The 22522-nt window shown below is 38.0% G+C and overlaps 2 protein-coding genes across 3 annotated transcripts in view; one reads left to right on the forward strand and one right to left on the reverse strand.

Moving 5' to 3' along the window:
- LOC134355506 (LHFPL tetraspan subfamily member 5 protein-like) overlaps positions 1-6746 on the forward strand; it is a 126390-nt gene extending 119644 nt beyond the window's left edge. The window contains exon 4 of the mRNA XM_063065480.1: positions 798-6746. The gene's annotated coding sequence lies outside the window, so the exon portion shown is untranslated. The remainder of the gene's footprint in view (positions 1-797) is intronic.
- Positions 6747-6883: 137 nt separating this feature from the next.
- The window catches only part of LOC134355505 (SRSF protein kinase 1-like), an 80492-nt gene continuing 64853 nt past the window's right edge, over positions 6884-22522 (reverse strand). For both annotated transcript variants that reach the window (XM_063065478.1, XM_063065479.1), the window contains 2 exons: positions 14168-14260; positions 6884-8747 (listed from right to left, as the gene is read on the reverse strand). In XM_063065478.1, the coding sequence (XP_062921548.1) occupies positions 8563-8747; positions 14168-14260 (278 nt within the window). In that variant the 3' untranslated portion in view covers positions 6884-8562. The remainder of the gene's footprint in view (positions 8748-14167; positions 14261-22522) is intronic.

The raw sequence follows: 22522 nt of genomic DNA on the forward strand, positions 1-22522 counted from the left end.
AAGCTCCATTAAAATAACATTTTATATGAATTTGAATGTAGCCAGTGCAAAAGATTGAACATGATAATCCATAAACACTGAAAATTGTTTATTTGAAAACTTTCAAATGGCTCTGAAAATTGTAACCAAGTTTTCCAAAGGAAGGAAAAACTCTGATGGCAAGTCTTAGATGTCCAATATTTCCTTGATTTAAGTGGCTCCACTAGGAAATAATGGGTGTCATGGCTTGTCATTATTTTCATAAACGTTTGAGGTATCATTAATACTTGATCTGTTAATAATGCAAAGATAAGCAATTGAACAAGTGAGTTCTTTTATTGAATATAACCTACTCCTAACTCTATATCTACTAGGAAATGAATTAGCAACAATTTGACAAAAATCAGTCAATTGCATGTTATTAGATCAATATGCTTGTGGTTGGTAACATTGAGGCCTACTTCAGTGTTCCGGTTTTGACGAATTATCTCCCTTTCAGATAGTTAAGTCTGGACTTAAAACAAAAGAAGTTTAAATATAGTAAAAGTCACTCCTTATTGGAATTAAGTGTAGATCAAAATCACCCAGTACCATTCTCTAGGATCTCCTTATTTAACCAAGCTCGATTTTTATAAAATATGCCCCCAAATAATGAATGGAGCCAAATGTAAATAATAGACTGGAATGTTAAGTAAAGATTCTGCAAAGTACAGCTGGGAATATTTGAAGGTCAATGATGAGGTATTAGAATAAAAAACAAGAGGCAGATATTAATGCTGCGAAGTAATATTTATCAGGTTGTGTTCTTTTATTTCTAGAGCTGTTCCATATGGTAATAGTATTACAGAAATTCCACCAAACATGGAACCAAGGAATCTTCAGTATTTTCCTCAGCATCTGGAATGAATTGTGTTGCAGGTTCACAAAAGGATCACTAAATACTGTAGTTTGTCCTGTAGAAGCGCATTCAAGTTAGAATAGTTGAAATGTTTTATTCCATTAGAAGTTCAATGTATGTACTTCAAACTAGTTCCAGTAATTGATAAATTCTAACCTTGATAAAAAAAATCTTAGTACAGTCTGATTGTTTCAATGTGTATGTGATGTTTCAAATGTGAAGAATTAATCATGTTTTGAATTCCCCTATTAGACTGTTCTTGAATAGTACAAACACATTATCAACAGGAATAAGGCTAGCTTTTTTTCAAATTAGTGCACAGCTGCTGTGACAAGCAATTGGTCAATCTATGCTTTTCTCCACCACAATAATTAGAAGCAGAAAATCAATAAAATTACAGTTCAAATAAGCTTGTTACTGCAGGAGCAAGTAATTACAATAAAACTTTAACTTGCTATTCAACTATTTGGAAATCACAGCATGTCAGCGTCTGCATCACCTTTGTACTGTTCCCCTTAAACTTACCTCACTGGAAAAAAAAATTAATTTACATCTTTTAAAAGGTTTTTAAAGGGTATTAATAGGAATAACATTTGGGAGTCTGGAAAAACTGCCAGTCTACCAAACACGCTGGAATAACTGTGCTTACCCAAACCTCCAGTGGCTCCTGTGCCATCTAACACTACTTTCACAGTTTTTATCAAAATTCACAAGATAAAAATATAATGTGCTTTAAGTTGCATCCAGACACAGTTTTGGAGAATAAGTATAAGCATTCACAAAAATAATGCAACATTAAAATTAGTACATAATTCTTTGCTCTAAAAGCACAATCATGGAAGCCTTCTCTAGTTTGGAAATCAAATGTTCTAATTGCATGTGTGCTGTGATACTCAACGAGTTTTACATTTATTGCCAATAAGAACAGTACTGCCAAAATAATATGGAATAATACTGCTGGTACTCATGATTTTATTTGTGGATTTGTCTTCTTTGTTGCCATTGACATCCTGCTGGCAAAACAAAAAAAAAATCTTGAATTTATTTGTTGATACAAAGTTATAAATTTATTGCATACATTGGTTTATGTCTTAATTCTGACAAAGTGTTTGCTTTCACAATTTTGCCATCTCATCACAATGCCTCAAAAGATTGTTAACCCAAATATCAGGTTTGAGTTACTGTACTGTTACCAGAATACAATGGATACCGAAAACAATATAGAATAAATTGTCCTAAACCAAGCTCTTTGGAAAGGACTCCATTCCCATCACAGCAGAAAGGCAAGCCACAAATCAAACTTAGTTGCAGTGCTGGATTCAGTGTTATGCACTGATGGATTCTTTAAGTTTTTGGAACTTTAGGTACTCTCCAATTTAGCTCAAAACAACTCAGGTTCTCTCACATGCTGACAGCATCTACATGCTTTTCTAATTATACCAGATTGTTTTATTCTTTAAAAACAGAAGTCTAAGCAACTGGTCAACGTATCCTACATCACCTTTAATGCTTGTTTTTATTTTAGGAAAAAAAAACACATCTTTAAAAGCTGAAGGAAATAAAAAGTTAAAATTAAATAATACATTTCAAATCTGGCAGAGTGTTAAGAGAATATGTAAAGCAGTTTTTAAAAGTTTTTTTTTGGAAAGACCTTTGAAACATTTGTGCCACTATGGAAATATGTTAAACTATTGTGGCCTGCAACGTGTTAAAGTATGACAGCAGAATTTAGACTCAGATAAACCTCAAAACTTGGGTGCAACTTAATAATTAATAACCTAAATTTGCCTATTGCACCAACAGATCGTGATGACAGTGAATCAGCCTCACGACAGTAGCAAAGTGTATAATTACATGCTAGTATTTATTAATTTAAAACTTGTGAATTAAAATGCATTTGAAATTAAATTCTACTTTGCCCATTAAAGCTTCACCAACTTGTATATTATGAAATAATGAATAAAACTCACTATGTTCAGTCCGAGCTAAGGAGGAGGATCATTGACTATTTTCACAATTGCATAAACTACATCTGTAGGAATTTCCAAGCACAAAGAATTCAAATCCCCACACAATTGTTCATGGCTACAAAGGATTGTTAGTTTTTAAGCAGATCTGCATTATTAAAGAATATACTAAATACCAAGAAATGCCTATATCAAGTATTATACCTGAAGTCCCATTTCTATATGCAGCTCCAATTCATTTCAAAATTAACTTGACATAAACATAAGAATATGCTTTTGCAAAGCTGGGGTTAAAGTAATAATGCAAAACAAAAATATTCTATGGGGGTTCAGTAAATGTACAAAATTTCACTGGTAGAAGTAAATGTTGCAGTATGTAAAATCACAGGGGGTAATAGAAAAACCCATAAGCCAATTTTGCACAAGGTTTCACAAAAATGGCAAGGATGTCAAGAATTGCTGAGTAACTTGCCACTGCATTCTCACTCTTCCCTTAAGTCATTCCTATTGGTCAATAAAGCTTACAAATCACAGTGTGCCTTAGTTTTGCAGCCAGATTCACCATCATGACAACTAGAAAGTTCAAAATATCTGTGGCAACATGCCGTCAAATTGAGCAGAACTGAGAGATCACCAGCGCATTATGCCAACGAATTCAGGTCTTTTGCATTCTAATAACTTATATTTGCTGGTAATTACAAGACTAAATGATAGCAGTTCTGTGTGACACTTCTGCCAATACTATTGGCATCCCAATAGATTTTAAGCATTAAATAGTTGATAAAGACATCAAGAAAAAATGTCTGAATGGAGCATGAGAAGCTCATTGGTATCACTAAGAGCCTTTGATTCCAGCACATTCAAAAGGCTGGTACTCACATCATTGCAGATGGTGGAGTACTGTAGTACTGTACCAACCCAGATTGTTTAAATCTAGATGAGAGCCTGAATCAAAAAAATTTCAGCCTCAAGCGAAATACAAAGATGAGTCATCATGCTCACAAATGGCTTTTGAAATGTGGACAAAAGAAGTCTCAGACTTTCATTTTTGGGCAAGAATACCAATATTACACATCAATGGTTCTCAAACTTTTTCTGCTCCATGCCCATTTGTGTCTTTCATTTAATTCTGTGACCCCCACACTCCAGTCTCCATCAGTTGTTTAAGCTTTTTTTGGTCAAATGTACTAATTATTCTAATATACAGTAAATATTTATATTTTAATAGGTTATTGGTATTTTTGTTAATGTGTTACAGGTGTATATGAAAAGTAAAACTACTTCAAAGCTCTGAATAGGATAATTTAATATACTGTGTATAATATTCTTTCCACGAGCAATTAAAAACACTTAATATTGTTACTTTATTTTGTGAATGCTTCGCAACTAATCTAAACTAGCGAGTTTCTGAATATCTGGTTGCAATTTGGTTAAAGATAATTGAAGATCACCTATTTTCACAACATCAAGACTGTTACAGGTTCTTGAAGCAGGAAAACTATATTAAGATAAAAACGGGAAATCCAATTAAAAACAACTTTGCTTTCTTGGAGTTGTGGAAACTTATTTTGAATATCACTAGTTATCCAGAAATTTTGCTTGTTGGGTTTGAATTTTGCTTGAGCTGTTATATCCCTCTGCAACTCAATAAGGCATTCTTGCAATATGGTGGCAACATCATCCACATTCACCCCAAATGGATTCACCACCCAATCTGGAATATGCATCTCCAGCAGGTTTCAAAACTGAAATTCCATATTGGTATGCAGTTGTTTGAAATGATCAAGCTATACAATCAGATTATCTTCTTGCAATTCTGTTTTAAGAATGACCAGCGAAGGAAATTGCATAAACCCGATGTCGAATATTGCTGTTGAAAAGTTTTCCAAGAAAAGTGAGAATAACCTCTTTGCATGATATGAGATTGCAGTCCCCCCCCCATAACTAGTTTAATAAATTCAATTTTTTTTTAGACATATATCTGACCGGTAAAATGTCAGACGTAGCAGTGACAATTTGTTCTCCAAGCTGCTTTAACACTTAGAAATGCATAATACTATCCCAAAATGCAACAAAGAGAATTACCTTTTGATAACCAGCGGACCTCCACATGTATTAGCAGCCATTCATAAATCTTCATTTTCCTCAAAGTTGTCAAAAAGGAGAATTTTAAAGTGCATTTGATTTGATGAAGTTGACAGCCATTATTACAGCAGCAAGGGTGTCGTGCAAACATCGTCCAAAATTTTTTGCAACCAAATGCTGACAGTAGATGACAGTATGCAAAAAAATGTCAGGCACAGCATTTTTAATGAGCATGGCCCATATTGTAGTAATCTGTACCATTTTCCTACCATCAAAGCAGCACCATCAGTTGCACAAGCCATTATACTTTCCAGCAGAGTATTGTTTTTCAAAAAAAAGCTCTTGCTTTTTGCCCAAAAGCTCAAGACAGATAACATATGTGAAACTTTGTGCAGAAGCCTGATCATCAAAAACCTAACACGTTATCAGAAAGGCTTCATTATTACGTAAAATGCTTTCATCGATTTGCAGGGCAAACCCCTTAACTGCAGCCTTCATGTCATGTTTTATAACTGTAACATGAACAGGTCAGTGGAATATAAACAGGACCAGCCTCTTTGTGCATACTTGCTGGTTGGTCTTGCCAACACCACCCAATTTTCAGTTTGTTCGTGATACTCACAACCATTTTAGTTTAGATGACTACAACATAGCCCATGCCAGGCTTTGCATATAATCTTTCTGATAGGGTTTTGATCTGAAAATCCTGCTAACCTCTGACATATTTCAGTTGAAATTAGATTCTGATCGTTCCCTATTAACATGTACTTAGCTATAACCAATCTCTAGCTGGTGGAGCACAGAATCATGCTGGGTCATACCCGCCTGCTCACTGTATAATCAGTGATTTATGGGTGAATGTGGAGCAGGGCTCAGCTGGCCACAATGCAGGGTGTGAACAATGATTTGTACATGATCAAGGAGGAACAGAGGTAACAACTGATGTGCCATACCCCACCCCCCACATACAGGTGAAGCTGTTTTGCTGCCTCTTTTGCATTAGGTAGCATATTTTCCCCATTCATTTCATTCAGGGTTCCAACTAAATTACGTATATTCATTTTTTATTTATATATTTTAGTAATATTCCATCAAAACAGTAAACTTGTGGCCCATTCATAAACTCCTGTGACCCCAGTTTCTTGTTTTTTTTAAAAACTTGTGGTCCCTACGAAATCTGACATGGCCCCCTAGGATGCAGTATGGCCCAAAATGAGAACCACTAATACATGATTTTAAAAACAGGCAGTTATCAACAGGAAGTCAGTGCTGTTGTCAGCTATTAAAACTGAATTTTACAGATTAAAAACAAGCTCTGAAACAAATACCTGTAACAGATGTGAAAAAGCAATGAAATAACAAAAATATTAGCACGCGACTTGTGAACAGAAGTGCAAGTAGCTAAGGATAAAGAACAGATATCAGAATATAATAAAGGGTTTAAATGCCTTCAGTTTTCAACATGCAGCTTTTCAATCTTGGCAGTATGAAAGTCAATGACAAAATTAATCTACCTGGTTTAATTCCCATCTTTCTTTCTTGCAAATTGTAGTTTTTTTTCCATTAAATATTTAAACTGGGCTATCTGGATGAACAATCCCTTAATCTTTCTGCTCTATAAATATCTACATTTTTGTTTGCAACTGATTTAAAAAAAATGACAAACATGACAGCAAAATTCTATTTTTAGAACTCCACACCATTTATGTGGGCATTAAAAATTTAAAAAGCCCAGGTGATCTATTTTAAATATCTTTAAGGTAAACATGGCTGCCACTTGACTATATTTAAAAAAAATAACACTATTAAAGGGGACCATCCGTAAAATTTAAGGTGCATGTATCAAACATGCAGAGCAATTGCTTGGAACAGTAGCAGCACTAACAATTCTTGGAGTCTATGGAAGTGCATTCTTAATTCTCAATGCAATGAATTTTTGAAAGACAAAAACATGGATGCATCTAATCTGCTTTATTTTCAAACTTTGCACAATTACTCTTTTATAAGCAAGAAATTCCTTTGAAAGCTACCAAATGCCACTGCTGCACATTTTATATTTAGATTGATTTTTGTGGTGCTTTACATCAAGTGAATTTCAGGATAGGAATCAGATCACCGCACTTTACAAATACTGGGAAAGTAGATAGAAAGAGTAATCTATAAAGCAAATAGTTGGGCCATTCTGAACAACGTTAGTTGATACAACCTGACCTGATGTGCCATTTTAAGGTTCAACTCAATGGTACTAAAATCATATGCAATTGCCCAGTAATAGAACTTAATAAGGTACTGAAAGGTACTTATCTATGATTGAGTTACTTTACATGAAACACACACAACCTGGCCCAATGTTACCAAAAGCAAATAAAAGCCCACCTTAGTTTACTCAGCTGTTTTGGTCAATAGTGATGAATTGAAATGCACCAGTATACTTTATACCTGGAAATAAATCAGCGCATCTTCTGTAGACTGAGAACACATCATAAGCTAAAAACAGACACCATGTTATCTTACATTATGGCCCAAATGCTTTAAGCTTGTATAAAAAAAAATCACTGGAAATGTTTCACTCCATGTCAGGCAGTGGTCAAGAATTTCCTTTAAAAAAAAGAACTTTACAAACTCAACTTTGTCATGTACAATATTAACGAATATCATATGCAAAAGTTTTTTTTTAATTTTTGAAATAGTTTGGTTAGGCAAACAAGCCACACTCCAATGTAGCAGAACATGATCAATTAATGATCAAACCCAGTAGCATTCCTGGATATTTCACTAAAGCAGTTTTAAAAAAAAATTTTCTAGACAGATGACATACAAAACAAATTCGGGAGCCTTCATTAGAAAACAGTAATATTTAAATAGCATGTTAACATTTCTAAGACCTGCAGTAAATACAAACACAAAAGGAATTGTTTCCTACTATATCTTACTTCTTCAAATAATAACGCCAGAGATTTCAAGTAAGGATAAGTACTTTGGAACTGACAGAATGCCTATTTCTAAAGTGCTGTTCCAGGAATGGCAGTTGGTAAGCTGGTAAATGAATAAATGTTAAAAATGGATTATTTGAGTTATTCAGCTATCAACCTACCTATAGAAAACATGGTCAAAATACCAAGTGCACAGCCTAGGTCTTAAGCAGGCTAATTTGAAAGCATGCAGACTGGCCAAAAGTCATTCCAAAGCAAAAAAAGCCATAATTTACTAGATACTTCACTCTCCAATTCCATGGTCAAAATACTATTGGGCAAAACATAGCTAACTCTTTGGTACGAGTATAATATTCCATATGGTCTCTTCTACGCGGCAACCTTGTAGCTTTTATCGTCTCCTGGCAAAAAATTTATTTTTAAATTTTAGACGAATGTATACTCGCACTCAACATATACATGAACAGTACAATTGTTGAATGTAGACTAAATGATCTTCCATTAGTAACTAACAAATGGCAGCTATGACTATGCAAATTTCTGTAATCCAAACCCTTGTATCACCCCTTTCTCCATTTGCTTCAACTGAATGTGTAAAATCTTCCTAAAGATTGAAGGAGCCTGTATTTGTACCTGTTTAAGACAATAAACCAGGTCTTGTACTACGGACAAAAAATAAATGTTGTAATTAATTTGGTTGCTACGAGTTTAGCCAAGGGTGTCTGAGGCATTCAGCTGCTGTGGCTCGCTTTTCCGGTATCAGTTCCAGCATTGGCAAGAGGAATTCTGTAAATGAAGCAGCTTCCTCCTGTGGCCATTCATACTTTTCCACCAGCACTTCAAAAAGTCCCCAGGGTTTCAGCTTTGTGATATGCCTCAGCTCACCTAAAGGGACAAATACCACAATTAGCATATTAAATCTTATAGAACAATCAGCTAAACTACTTTATCTCCCCTGGCCTACTGACATATCTGACAGCTTTGCTTTCAACTTCTTTGCCTGTGATATTCTCCACTGAACCGATTTAATTGAATGACCGCCAAAATTCATCCGTAGCACAAACCTGGCCTCTCCTCCCCCAACTACATTCCCTGCAACCAAAAACTACCTTTAATTTTTTTTATATATAATTCTGACTTTTTAAATCTGAAGCATTGACCATTTCTTTCAACAGATACTGCTTAACTGGAGAATGTTTCCAGCATTTTCTGGTTTTAGTTCAGATTTCTGTCAACTGCAGTTCTTGAGCTTTAGTGAACTTCAAAGCCTCTGTATACTAATACTAACACACAAAATGCTGGAAAAACTCAGCTGGGCTAGGCAGCATCTATGAAGAGGAATAAACAGTTGATGGAATCCTGATGAAGGGTTTCAGTCCGAAAGGTCAATTAATTCCTCTCCATAGATGCTGCCTGACATTCTGAGTTCCTCCAGCATTGTATGGTGTTACTCTGGATTTCCAGTATCTGCAGCATCTTTCGTGTTTTGTGTTCACTTCCTACTTTGCTTGCATGATCTTCATTTTTATTGTAGCACAAAACAAGACAGTTTGCTTTCTGCCACTGGAGATTAAATCTTTGTCATCTCCATGGCAGACAGACAGACAAAGAAAGGTTCAGCTTCTCTCATGTCCATTCAGTTCCACACCCTACTTGGCTGGAAGGGAGAACTGTTTCTCAAATCCTTTTGTGCCATCTTGAGGTGCAGCTTACATTAATGGAAAAGTCATCCTAATTTCAGTTCAAAACCCATATTGTTGGTTGAGTCAGGATTTCTTCGTCAGAATTTTGTAATTTAAATAGCCAACATTAATACTACTTCAATTCTGACACGACCAATTTCTGTCATGCTTTACAGTTCCTACTTATTGCTGTTTCCTCAGCCACTTTGCATTAGAGATTACATCTAATCCTCTGCAATGCTCCAGTACACAAATATTAGCTTCCAGCTTGGAAGCCACTGACAGACAATAAAATTGATAATCTGACACCCTCAGGTAATTTTGAACTAGCAGATTTTGGAATGGATGTTACTCCCAATAATAACAAAACCACTTATTTTTATTACATTTTAACTTAATAATTTTTCCTGAACTTGATGATCTAACAAGTGGAAACAAGGCTCCAAAACCTGGCTCACACTCCAGATGACTAAGCCAGATGCTAAACTATTGGAATTTGTGAATAATCAGTTACTGTATTATCAACATTTATTGGAGTGGCCCAAAGTAGATAATTCATAAACAAGTATGCCATTAATAACCTGCTCTTATTGAATGCCACTTTCATTTGCTGGAGCATTTGGAACTAATAAGGTAATAAAACCTCAAGCTAATTCAATGTTCAAACTCCACTTCTAAGATACAGCACCCCACTCCTCTCAACATTTAAGTTTACCAATTAGCACAATGAAAGGTACAGAAAAATTAAGTTATTTTGATTTTCACAGTATCCCCAAAATAATGTAAACTTGTGAATAAATTAACACCACTCTAGAAAACAAAAACTAAGATATGATGTCAGGATTATCAAATGTTTGAAAAAGATGGTGGCAAAAATAGGAAAACAGATTATTATCTGAATGGTGGCCGATTAGGAAAAGGGGAGGTGAAACGAGACCTGGGTGTCATTATACACCAGTCATTGAAAGTGGGCATGCAGGTACAGCAGGCGGTGAAAAAGGTGAATGGTATGCTTGCATTTATAGCGAGAGGATTCGAGTACAGGAGCAGGGAGGTACTACTGCAGTTGTACAAGGCCTTGGTGAGACCGCACCTGGAGTATTGTGTGCAGTTTTGGTCCCCTAATCTGAGGAAAGACATCCTTGCCATAGAGGGAGTACAAAGAAGGTTCACCAGATTGATTCCTGGGATGGCAGGACTTTCATATGAAGAAAGACTGGATGAACTGGGCTTGTACTCGTTGGAATTTAGAAGATTGAGGGGGGATCTGATTGAAACGTATAAGATCCTAAAGGGATTGGACAGGCTAGATGCGGGAAGATTGTTCCCGATGTTGGGGAAGTCCAAAACGAGGGGCCACAGTTTGAGGATAGAGGGGAAGCCTTTTAGGACCGAGATCAGGAAAAACTTCTTCACACAGAGAGTGGTGAATCTGTGGAATTCTCTGCCACAGGAAACAGTTGAGGCCAGTTCATTAGCTATATTTAAGAGGGAGTTAGATATGGCCCTTGTGGCTACAGGGGTCAGGGGGTATGGAGGGAAGGCTGGGGCAGGGTTCTGAGTTGGATGATCAGCCATGATCATAATAAATGGCGGTGCAGGCTCGAAGGGCCGAATGGCCTACTCCTGCACCTATTTTCTATGTTTCTATGACGACAAAAGCATTTCCAGCCGCAGGGAGTCCAGAACCAGAGGGCACAGCTTCAGAAATGAGCGACACTCTTTTGGAACAGAGATGAGGAGGTATTTCTCTAGCCAGAGGGTAGTGAATCTGAGGAATTCATTGCCACACACTGCTGTGCAGACCAGGTTACTGGGTATATTTACAAGAGATCGATAGATTTTTGCTCAGTCAGGGCATCAAAGGCTATTGGGAGAAGGCAGAAGAATGGGGTTGAGGGATAATAAATGATAATAAATAAATGATAGAATGGTGGAGCAAACCCGATAGGCCAAATAGCTGAATTCTGCCCCTATCTCTTATAGTCTTATGTTGGCAAATGAGATTGGTATAGATAGGTACTTGATGGTCATAAAAGGAAAATATAACCAATATCACTCAGCTGTTTAAAACTTCTGCCCTGGTATTCAATATTATTGTTATCTGCATCTGGCCCCATCTCCTGTTCCAGATCCGCATAGCCCTCAATTTCCTAAAACTCAAATGATCATGGACATGGTGGATAAAAGGATCAGTTTTGTGATGTATGATTCCAAATCCACAAATGGCCTTTTTCTTTGGTGATCTCAATGATGCTTTCTATGTTGTTCCATCTGCCTTACGCCATCACATGGAAGTGTGGCCAATTTCCAGAGTCCTTAAAAATGCACGTTATACACACAAAAGAAACATTTTTCTTGAAACAAGTTTTAAGTCACCTTGCTTCACTTTTGAAACCATATAGTTTGAGTCTCAAGTTTGAAGACCATTTTTAGAAGGTCAATTTTAAATGTGCTTTGAAATCTAGGTAGAAAAAGTAAGATTTTTCACTCTACATGGTTATTATTTTCATAAAGGTGAATTTCGTCAGGCAGAATGCTTTAAGCTGAATGCTCTTTAACTAGATTCTTTTACTTGAATTCAATTGTAGGCTGGGAAAGTCCAAAAGTGTACAGCAGTGATTGCTACATCTCAAAGAAAAAAGGTAGTTGCAACATTTCTAATCCAATGATCAATCACTCATGTCCAATGAAATCACTATTTCTATTCCATTGACTTTTGAGAAAATATTCTATTTGCTTTTGAGCCTTTTGAATGATCTAAAACTTCACACTGATAGGTACTAAATTAATTTTATTTAGTTTAAAATCCAAGTTGGGGGAAATAACCTACTTTTGTTTTACTTTAGAATTTCCTAAACTGAGAAAATAATGTGCACATTGTCAAATCCAAGCAGCTTCAAATCTACAGTTAATCTTTTCATGCAACTAGCTTACAAATGCAGTACAAGAATGAGTCTAGGATTTCACTTTCACCTTTCATTTATGTTCATACAGTAGCATGCAAAAGTTTAGGCACCCCAGTCAAAATTTCTGTTATTGTGAATAGCTAAGCGAGTAAAAGATGAACTGATTTCCAAAAGGCATAAAGTTAAAGATGACACATTTCTTTAATATTTTAAAAACTTTTTTTTCCATCTTTTACAGTTTCAAAATAACAAAAAAGGAAAAGGGCCCAAAGCAAAAGTTTGGGCACCCTGCATGGCAGTACTTAGTAACAACCCCTTTGGCAAGTATCACAGCTTGTAAACGCTTTTTGTAGCCACCTAAGAGTCTTTCATTTCTTGTTTGGGGGATTTTCGCCCATTCTTCCTTGCAAAAGGCTTCTAGTTCTGTGAGATTCTTGGGCCATCTTGCATACACTGCTCTTTTGAGGTCTATCCACAGATTCTCGATGATGTTTAGGTTAAGGGACTGTGAGGGCCAAGGCAAAACCTTCAGCTTGCGCCTCTGAGGCAGTCCATTGTGGATTTTGAGGTGTGTTTAGGTTCATTATCCTGTTGTAAAAGCCATCCTCTTTTCATCTTCAGCTTGCTTTTTTTTTTAAACAGACGGTGTGGTTTGTTTCCAGAATTTGCTGGTATTTAATTGTATTCATTCTTCCCTCTACTGTGTACATACATCTATTGATGCTTCTGGACACATCTTCAGTGATGTTCCTGGAATCATCGGGTGTTTCTGGTCCCCGTGCCACTGGCTGCAACACAAGCCCAAAGCATGATCGATCCACCCCCGTGTTTAGCAGTTGGAGAGGGGTTCTTTTCATGAAATTCTGCACCCTTTTTTCTCCAAACATACCTTTGCTCATTGAGGCCAAAATGTGCTATTCAAAAGGATCAAAGGAACATCTAAACAAGCCTGATGCATTTTGGAAACAAGTCCTGTGGACTGATGAAGTTAAAATAGAACTTTTGGATAACCTGTGGATAACCTCAAAAGAGCAGTGCATGCAAGACGGCCCAAGAATCTCACAGAACTAGAAGCCTTTTGCAAGGAAGAATGGGCGAAAATCCCCCAAACAAGAATTGAAAGACTCTTAACTGGCTACAAAAAGCATTTACAAGCTGTGATACTTGCCAAAGGGGTTGTTACTAAGACCTGCCATGCAGGGTGCCCAAGCTTTTGCTTCGGGCCCTTTTCCATTTTGTTATTTTGAAACCGTAAAAGATGGAAATAAAGTTTTCTTACTTAAAATATTAAAGAAGTGTGTCATCTTTAACTTCATGCCTTTTGGAAATCAGTTCATCTTTTACTCGCTTATTCACAGTAACAGAAATTTTGGCCAGGAGTGCCCAAAACTTGTGCATGCCACTGTAGATTTATCCAGTGAATTGACTTCACTGGGACTTTGATCAAAGAAACTCAATCATCTCCACAAATTCTAAAAAGTTAGTTCCTCCTTTGCAGTTGCTACTTGAAAAGCATAAGCAGTGATTAACATGGGTTAAGTATTTCTCACACGTAATCTTAAAATAATGCTTAATTTTTAATTATGGAAAATAATTTAGAAGGCAAAGCCCATTTTCTAATAACTTGCTAAAGTAACATTGCAGTTTAATTTTGTAAAATGCATAACTCTTATTTTATATACTTAAAATTGTGTCAGCTGTCTACTCACTTTACCTTTTTTGGTGAAAAACTCCTTGGAATATTTTCCGGCTAGAATAAGCTTTCGAGGCATTTTTCCCAGTAGCTCAATAATCAAAGCAATGTGATCTAAATGCAAAAAAATTTACAGAAAAAAAAACAATTGTATCAATATACCATATATCCATTCTACCACAAAATGGCCCACAGAAAATAGTCGGTCATCAGTGTCTCAAGTCTGCCTTACTGTTTAATATGACTGATGTATGGCTCCTTTGTGCCATTTTCACTATCCCTCTAATGCTCAATTTATCATATATTTATTAACCCCAACGTTAAATACTTATGATTCTTTTCTACCACCTGCTAAGGTGGAGCATTCACCGCTCTGCAAAAATGTCAATTTTAAATGAACAGTCCTTGCCCTATAGGTACTGTATGTCTCCTACTGAAAAGAAGCCAGCATCTACCCTGTTAATCTCCCTTAAGATCTTATTTTCGTTATTCTTCTAAACTCCAAAGAATACAGGCTTAAACTATTTAGTCCCTCCTGGTAGAACATCCCTCCTTACCCCAGGAATATGCCAGGTCATCCTCCTTTGTATTGCTTCAAATTGTACATGGTATTCCAGCTGATGTCTCATCAACACCCAAAGCAATTGCAACCAAACCTCACGTTTAAACTCCAAAAGCAGTGCAATGATGGCCAAAATGCCATCTGCCTTCTTAACCACTTGTTAGATGTTCACATTAGCTCTTTTTTTTTTGAGATTCAGGCACCAAAACACCTAGAGCAATCTAGGGGAGGATTTAGTGAGGTGACTCACTTGACAGCTCGGGCAAATATAGCAATTTCCTATTGTTCAAAGGTGAAGTCATTTGCACGCATAGGCATATATTTAAAAATATATATTTTAGTGCCATATTTATACCAACAACATAACCAACACAAAGCTGAAGGTCAAGAATTAGGAACTGCATTTTACATGGTATATTATTGCAACGGAAAACAAATTTAGAAATTTTGTAAGTGTGCAGGTTAGAGTTGGAGGGAGCAGCACAAAACTGAAAACTTAAAATCCTGCATTCACACAGAAAAATCAAATTAATCTGACTCTTGAAGTGGAGAAGCAGAGTACAAAATAACACAAATTATTCTTCATGGACTTCACTAGGCTAAGTAGTGTGAAAAAAATATTTACTGGTCATGTTTATAGCCAAATATTTAAAAAATGCAAATACATCTGTGGTGGTAGATTTGATGTTACTTTTTTATAAGAAAAAATAAATGTTATCTTTTACTTGCTGATAATTTTAAAATGAACATTAGCCACTTTGAAGTAATGAGAGTATGAACCTAGTCTTGTGTGTGCACACATGTGAGACTTTCACTTGTGTCAAAAAAAAGTGGATCAGCTATTGTGGGAATAGGCCAGTGCTGGATTTTGAGATCTGAGGAGAAGAAGGTATAGTTGAGTAGCAGGTTAAGAATGGGTAAAGGTCTTTAAAAAATATATAATAGTTCATTTAAAGGATAACAAATTACAACTAATCAAATACAGATACAAGATCTGGTGATGTGCTGTAGTTGACTGATGTGGGAGCTGGTAGACCTCATTGTGGCTCCTGATGACTTAACCTGCAGTAAGTGTCTCATGACCTGAAATTTGAGTTTCAAACACAGCCATGCATCAAGGGATAGTTACCTGGACACTGTCAGGAGTAGTCACATCCATCAGATTAACTACTTCAAATTTGGTCTACGGCTAGGAATAAGAGGGTCATGACTGTACATGATCCAAGGACACGAGGAGCCTCAGCCCTTGAGCTTGTCCAACAGGTTTGAGATTGTTGTTCCCTGTGAGGATGAGTTTGGGGGCTGTGGGAAAGATGAGCAACAGAAACATGGCACTGTGTTTCAGAGAAGCATTCAAAAGGGGAACTGAGAAATGCAGTTTTAATTGAAGATAGTAGCCATAGTCAGGGAAATAGACACAATTCTCTGTTATAAGGATTGAAAGTCCTGGAGGTGTTTGAACCCAGGTATGAGGCAGAAATCTCTTATAAAGTGCAGAGGAATTTAGAGTGGAAAGGGAAAGATGCAGCTGACATGGGAAGAACAAGAGGTACTGTTGAGGGAATTCGAGCAGCTAGGGACTAAATTAGAACTCAGAACTAAGATGATAATAGCCTCTCAATTGTTACCAGAGGCACATGCAAATTGGCACAGGATTTAAAAAGATCAGGGCACTAAATGTGTGGCTCAAAGATTGGTGTGGAAGAAGTGGGTTTGAATTTGAGCGACTTTGCACCAGTACTGGGGAATAAGGGAACTGTGCTGATGGGACAGTTCTGCCTGAATCTGCTAAGACCAGGGTCTGGGCGAATCGCATAACTAGGGCTTTTGACAGGGCTTTGAACTAAATAGATGGGGGTGAGTATACATGAAGTCTATGAGAAGCAAACTGCAGGAGAGGTTACAGAAGTCTCCAGAATAAAGACGACAAAAGTTTAGAAAGGAAAAAGAATTTAATTTCAGGCAACATGGAGAAAAAATGAAAAAGATGGTGAATGAAAGTAAATACATGCCATATACAAAATACAGTAGATGAGCCTGCAGTAGTTAGAAGTGTGCAGGTTTGACATTGAGTATCAGAGTTGTTGCTGGAAGATCACAGCTGGAAGCTGAACATACAAGGATATATATTGTATCAAAAGGACAGGCAGGTAGGTACAGAAGATGGGGTGGCTTTGCTGGTTAAAAAATAGGAACTCAAACCCTTAGAACAAAGTGACATAGGATCAGATGTAGAACCTCTGTGGGAAGAGTTAAGAAGCTGCAAGGATAAAAAGACCATTTTTATACAGGCCTCCAAACAGCAGCAAGAAAGTGGGGTACAAATTACAGTGAGAGTTAGAAAAAGTATGTAAATAGGGTAATGTGATGATGGTCATAAGGTTGGGGGAGGAATTTCAATATTCAGGAGATTGGGGTGATCAGGCTGGTGCTGTATCCCAAAGACTTCATAGAATATCTCCCAGGTGGCTTTTCAGAGCAGCTTAGGGAAAATGCAATTCTGGTTTGGGTACTGTGTAATGAACCAGATTTGATTAGGGAGCTCAAGGTAAAGCCATCCTTAGGAGACAGATCATATGATAAAATTCACCCTGCAATTTGAGAGGGATAAGCTAAAATTAGATATACCAGTATTAGTTGAGTAAAGGCAACTAGAGGCATGAGAGAAGAGCTGGCCAAAGTTGATTGGAAGAGCACCTAGCAGGGAATAACGTAGAGCAGCAATGGCTGGGAGTAAATCAAAGATGCCGCAACGGTTCATCCCAAAGAAACAGCATTCTAACGGGAGGTTAAGTCTGCAGAAGGACTTTAAGACAGATTACGAGAATGAGCAAGTGCCAGAGGGAATAGTGCAAGAAATTGCATGGACATACATTTTGATAGAAGGAATAAAGGCACAGATTATTTTCTAAATTTGGGAGCAAATTCAGAAACCATGCAAAGATGCAAAGGATCTTGAGTCCTCATGCCAGACACCCTGAAAGTTAAGTCAGTGGTAAGGAATGCAAATGAAATGTTACCATTCATTCCAAGAGGACATAGAAACATAGAAAATAGGTGCAGAAGTAGACCATTCGGCCCTTCGAGCCTGCACCGCCATTTATTATGATCATGGCTGATCATCCAACTCAGAACCCCGCCCCAGCCTTCCCTCCATACCCCCTGATCCCCATAGCCACAAGGGCCATATCTAACTCCCTCTTAAATATAGCCAATGAACTGGCCTCAACTGTTTCCTGTGGCAGAGAATTCCACAGATTCACCACTCTCTGTGTGAAGAAGTTTTTCCTAATTTCGGTCCTAAAAGGCTTCCCCTTTATCCTCAAACTGTGACCCCTCGTTCTGGACTTCCCCAACATCGGGAACAATCTTCCTGCATCTAGCCTGTCCAATCCCTTTAGGATTTTATACGTTTCAATCAGATCCCCCCTCAATCTTCTAAATTCCAACGAGTATAAGCCCAGTTCAGCCAGTCTTTCTTCATATGAAAGTCCTGCCATCCCAGGAATCAATCTGGTGAACCTTCTTTGTACTCCCTCTATGGCAAGGATGTCTTTCCTCGGATTAGGGGACTAAAACTGCACACAATACTCCAGGTGTGGTCTCACCAAGGCCTTGTACAACTGCAGTAGTACCTCCCTGCTCCTGTACTCGAATCCTCTCGCTATAAATGCCAGCATACCATTTGCCTTTTTCACCGCCTGCTGTACCTGCATGCCCACTTTCAATGACTGGTGTATAATGACACCCAGGTCTCGTTGCACCTCCCCTTTTCCTAATCGGCCACCATTCAGATAATAATCTGTTTTCCTATTTTTGCCACCAAAGTGGATAACTTCACAGTTATCCACATTAAATTGCATCTGCCATGAATTTGCCCACTCACCCAACCTATCCAAGTCACTCTGCATCCTCTTCTGCATCCTCCTCACAGCTAACACTGCCACCCAGCTTCGTGTCATCCGCAAACTTGGAGATGCTGCATTTAATTCCCGCATCCAAGTCATTAATATATATTGTAAACAATTGGGGTCCCAGCACTGAGCCTTGCGGTACCTCACTAGTCACCGCCTGCCATTCTGAAAAGGTCCCGTTTATTCCCACTCTTTGCTTCCTGTCTGCTAACCAATTCTCCATCCACATCAATACCTTACCCCCGATACTGTGTGCTTTAAGTTTGCACACTAATCTCCTGTGTGGGACCTTGTCAAAAGCCTTTTGAAAATCCAAATATACCACATCCACTGGTTCTCCCCTATCCACTCTACTAGTTACATCCTCAAAAAATTCTATGAGATTCGTCAGACATGATTTTCCTTTCACAAATCCATGCTGACTTTGTCCGATGATTTCACCGCTTTCCAAATGTGTTGTTATCACATTTTTGATAACTGACTCCAGCAGTTTCCCCACCACCGACGTTAGGCTAACCGGTCTATAATTCCCCGGTTTCTCTCTCCCTCCTTTTTTAAAAAGTGGGGTTACATTAGCCACCCTTCAATCCTCAGGAACTAGTCCAGAATCTAACGAGTTTTGAAAAATTATCACTAATGCATCCACTATTTCTTGGGCTACTTCCTTAAGCACTCTGGGATGCAGACCATCTGGCCCTGGGGATTTATCTGCCTTCAATCTCTTCAATTTACCTAACACCACTTCCCTACTAACATGTATTTCGCTCAGTTCCTCCATCTCACTGGACCCTCTGTCCCCTACTATTTCTGGAAGATTATTTATGTCCTCCTTAGTGAAGACAGAACCAAAGTAATTATTCAATTGGTCTGCCATGTCCTTGCTCCCCATAATCAATTCACCTGTTTCTGTCTGTAGGGGACCTACATTTGTCTTTACCAGTCTTTTCCTTTTTACATATCTATAAAAGCTTTTACAGTCAGTTTTTATGTTCCCTGCCAGTTTTCTCTCATAATCTTTTTTCCCCTTCCTAATTAAGCCCTTTGTCCTCCTCTGCTGAACTCTGAATTTCTCCCAGTCCTCAGGTGAGCCACTTTCTCTGGCTAATTTGTATGCTTCTTCTTTGGAATTGATACTATCCCTAATTTCTCTTGTCAGCCACGGGTGCACTACCTTCCTTGATCTATTCTTTTGCCAAACTGGGATGAACAATTGTTGTAGTTCATCCATGCAACCTTTAAATGCTTGCCATTGCATATCCACCGTCAATCCTTTAAGTGTCATTTGCCAGTCTATCTTAGCTAATTCACGTCTCATACCTTCAAAGTTACCCCTCTAAGTTCAGAACCTCTGTTTCTGAATTAACTATGTCACTCTCCATCTTAATGAAGAATTCCACCATATTATGGTCACTCTTCCCCAAGGGGCCTCTCACGACAAGATTGCTAATTAACCCTTCCTCATTGCTCAAAACCCAGTCCAGAATAGCCTGCTCTCTAGTTGGTTCCTCGACATGTTGGTTCAAAAAACCATCCCGCATACATTCCAAGAAATCCTCTTCCTCAGCACCTTTACCAATTTGGTTCACCCAATCTACATGTAGATTGAAGTCACCCATTATAACTGCTGTTCCTTTATTGCACACATTTCTAATTTCCTGTTTAATACCATATCCGACCTCACTACTACTGTTAGGTGGCCTGTACACAACTCCCACCAGCGTTTTCTGCCCCTTAGTGTTACGCAGCTCTACCCATATTGATTCCACATCTTCCCGGCTTATGTCCTTCCTTTCTATTGCGTTAATCTCCTCTTTAACCAGCAACGCCACATAAAAGCAACAAATACATAAAAGCACTGAGGTTTTGTAAGCACTGGTGAGGCCTCACTCTGAGTACTGTGAGCAGTTTTGAACCCCTTATCTAAGAAAAGATGTGCCAGCATTGCAGAGGGCCGAGAGACGGCTCAAGAATTATTCTGGAAATTAAAGGGTTAATGTTTGAGAGCATTTGATGGCTTGGGCCCATACATGTTGAAGTTTAGCAGAATGGAGGTGGGCATCTCATTGAAAGGCCTCAATAGAGTGGATGTAGAGAGGATGTTTTCTAGAGTGGAGGAATCTAGGACCAGAGGGCACAGCCTCAAAATAGAAGGGTGTCCCTTAAGAACAGATGAGGAAGAATTTCTTTTGCCTGAGGATGGTGAATCTGTGGAATTCATTGACAGCCTGCTGTGGAAGCCAAGTTATTGGGTATATTTAAAGCAGAGGTTAATAGGTTCTTGTTTAGTCATGGAATCAAGGGTTACAGGAAGCAGGCAGGAGGCAGGAGGAAAAGGTTGAGAGGGCAAATTAAATCAGCCATGATGGAATAGCAGAGCAGACCCAATGGGCCAAATAGCCTAATTCTGCTCCTATGTCTTATTAGGTAAATGTGGAATGAAATGCTACATTTAAGAATATCACCCATTTCATGAATTTTTCTGGTAGGACAATGTGACCCAAAATAGGAACAGCAGCAATGGTTAATTTTGCAAAAAATCAAATTACTTCAAACTGGTTCTAATAGGAAAAGTAGTTATGTAGGTTAACTGGGGAAACTACAAAGGAATTATATAGGTAGCAGTCAAAGAAATATTACAATTCTGTAAGTCAATGCAAAACCCATGGCAGTTGAATCACAGATTGGCTATTTACTGTAAAGCTGTTTACAATTTCCTGCTATACTTCCCACATTATAAATCAGATTTTTATCTTAAGAGCATTCATGACAGTGAATATCTTTTTGGCTTCAGAATGCTTTTGAGAAGCTATGAAAAATACATCTTACTTTTGCTTCGGGCATTTCCCATAGAGAGGGTGAAGCAACGAGGGGAAGAGAAAGCTACTGATTTAAGCACAGAGCCAAACCAATGATGCAAAGAAAAAGGAAAACTCGAGGACCAGTATCCTTGTGGGCAGATTTCTGAGACAGTGACCACAACTCCCTAGCCTTTACCATAGCCTTGGACAGGGGTGGGAGCAGACAGAATGGAAAAGTATTTAATTGTTGAGGGAGAATATGATGCTATTAGGCAAGAAGCGCAAATTGTGAACTGATGTACTCAAAGGCACAACAGAAATGTGGAGATGTTTAAGGAGCACTTGCTGAGGATTCTGGGCTAGTTTGTCCCTTTCAAGCAGTGAATGGATGGTATGGTGAAGGAACCATGATTGACAAGAGATGTTTAACATCTAGTCAAAAGAAAGGAGGCAGCATACTTAAAGATCTAGGAAACAAGGATCAGACAGGGCTCTGGAGAGTTACAAGGTAGCCAGGAAGGAACTTAAGAAGGGACTTATGAGAATTAAAAGGCCTTGGCGAGCAGGATCAAGGAAAACCCTATGCTGTGAAGAACAGGAGGATGATTAGAGTGAGGGTAGAACCAGCTAACATCTGCCTGGAGTCAGAGAAAGCAAGGAAGGCCCTTAATAAATACTTTCATTCGGCATTCACCTTGATGAATCTGAGGACAGTGTAGAATAAGTCAATGTGCTGGAACATCTTGAGGTTAAGAAAGAGGCAATGCTAGAACTTTTGAAAAACATTGGAATAGACAAACACATCAGCCCAGATGTGATTTACCCCAGGTTACTACAGGATGGCAGAGAAGAAATTGCTACTCTTTGGTGATGATCTTTGCATCCTCACTGGCCACAGGAGTAGTACCAGAAGATTGGAGGGTGGCAAATGGCATTCCTCTGTTCAAGATACCAGATATAATCCTGGGATTTACTAACCACTGTCTTATATCAATGATGGGTAAAATACTGGAGAGGATTCTTAGAGACACAATATACATTGTAGAAGCATAGTCTGATTAGGGATAGTCAGCGTAACTGAATGGCAGTTCATGCCTCAACA

The sequence above is a fragment of the Mobula hypostoma genome, chromosome 13 (genome assembly GCF_963921235.1).
Source record: "Mobula hypostoma chromosome 13, sMobHyp1.1, whole genome shotgun sequence".
In the NCBI taxonomy this organism is placed as follows: Eukaryota; Metazoa; Chordata; class Chondrichthyes; order Myliobatiformes; family Myliobatidae; genus Mobula; species Mobula hypostoma.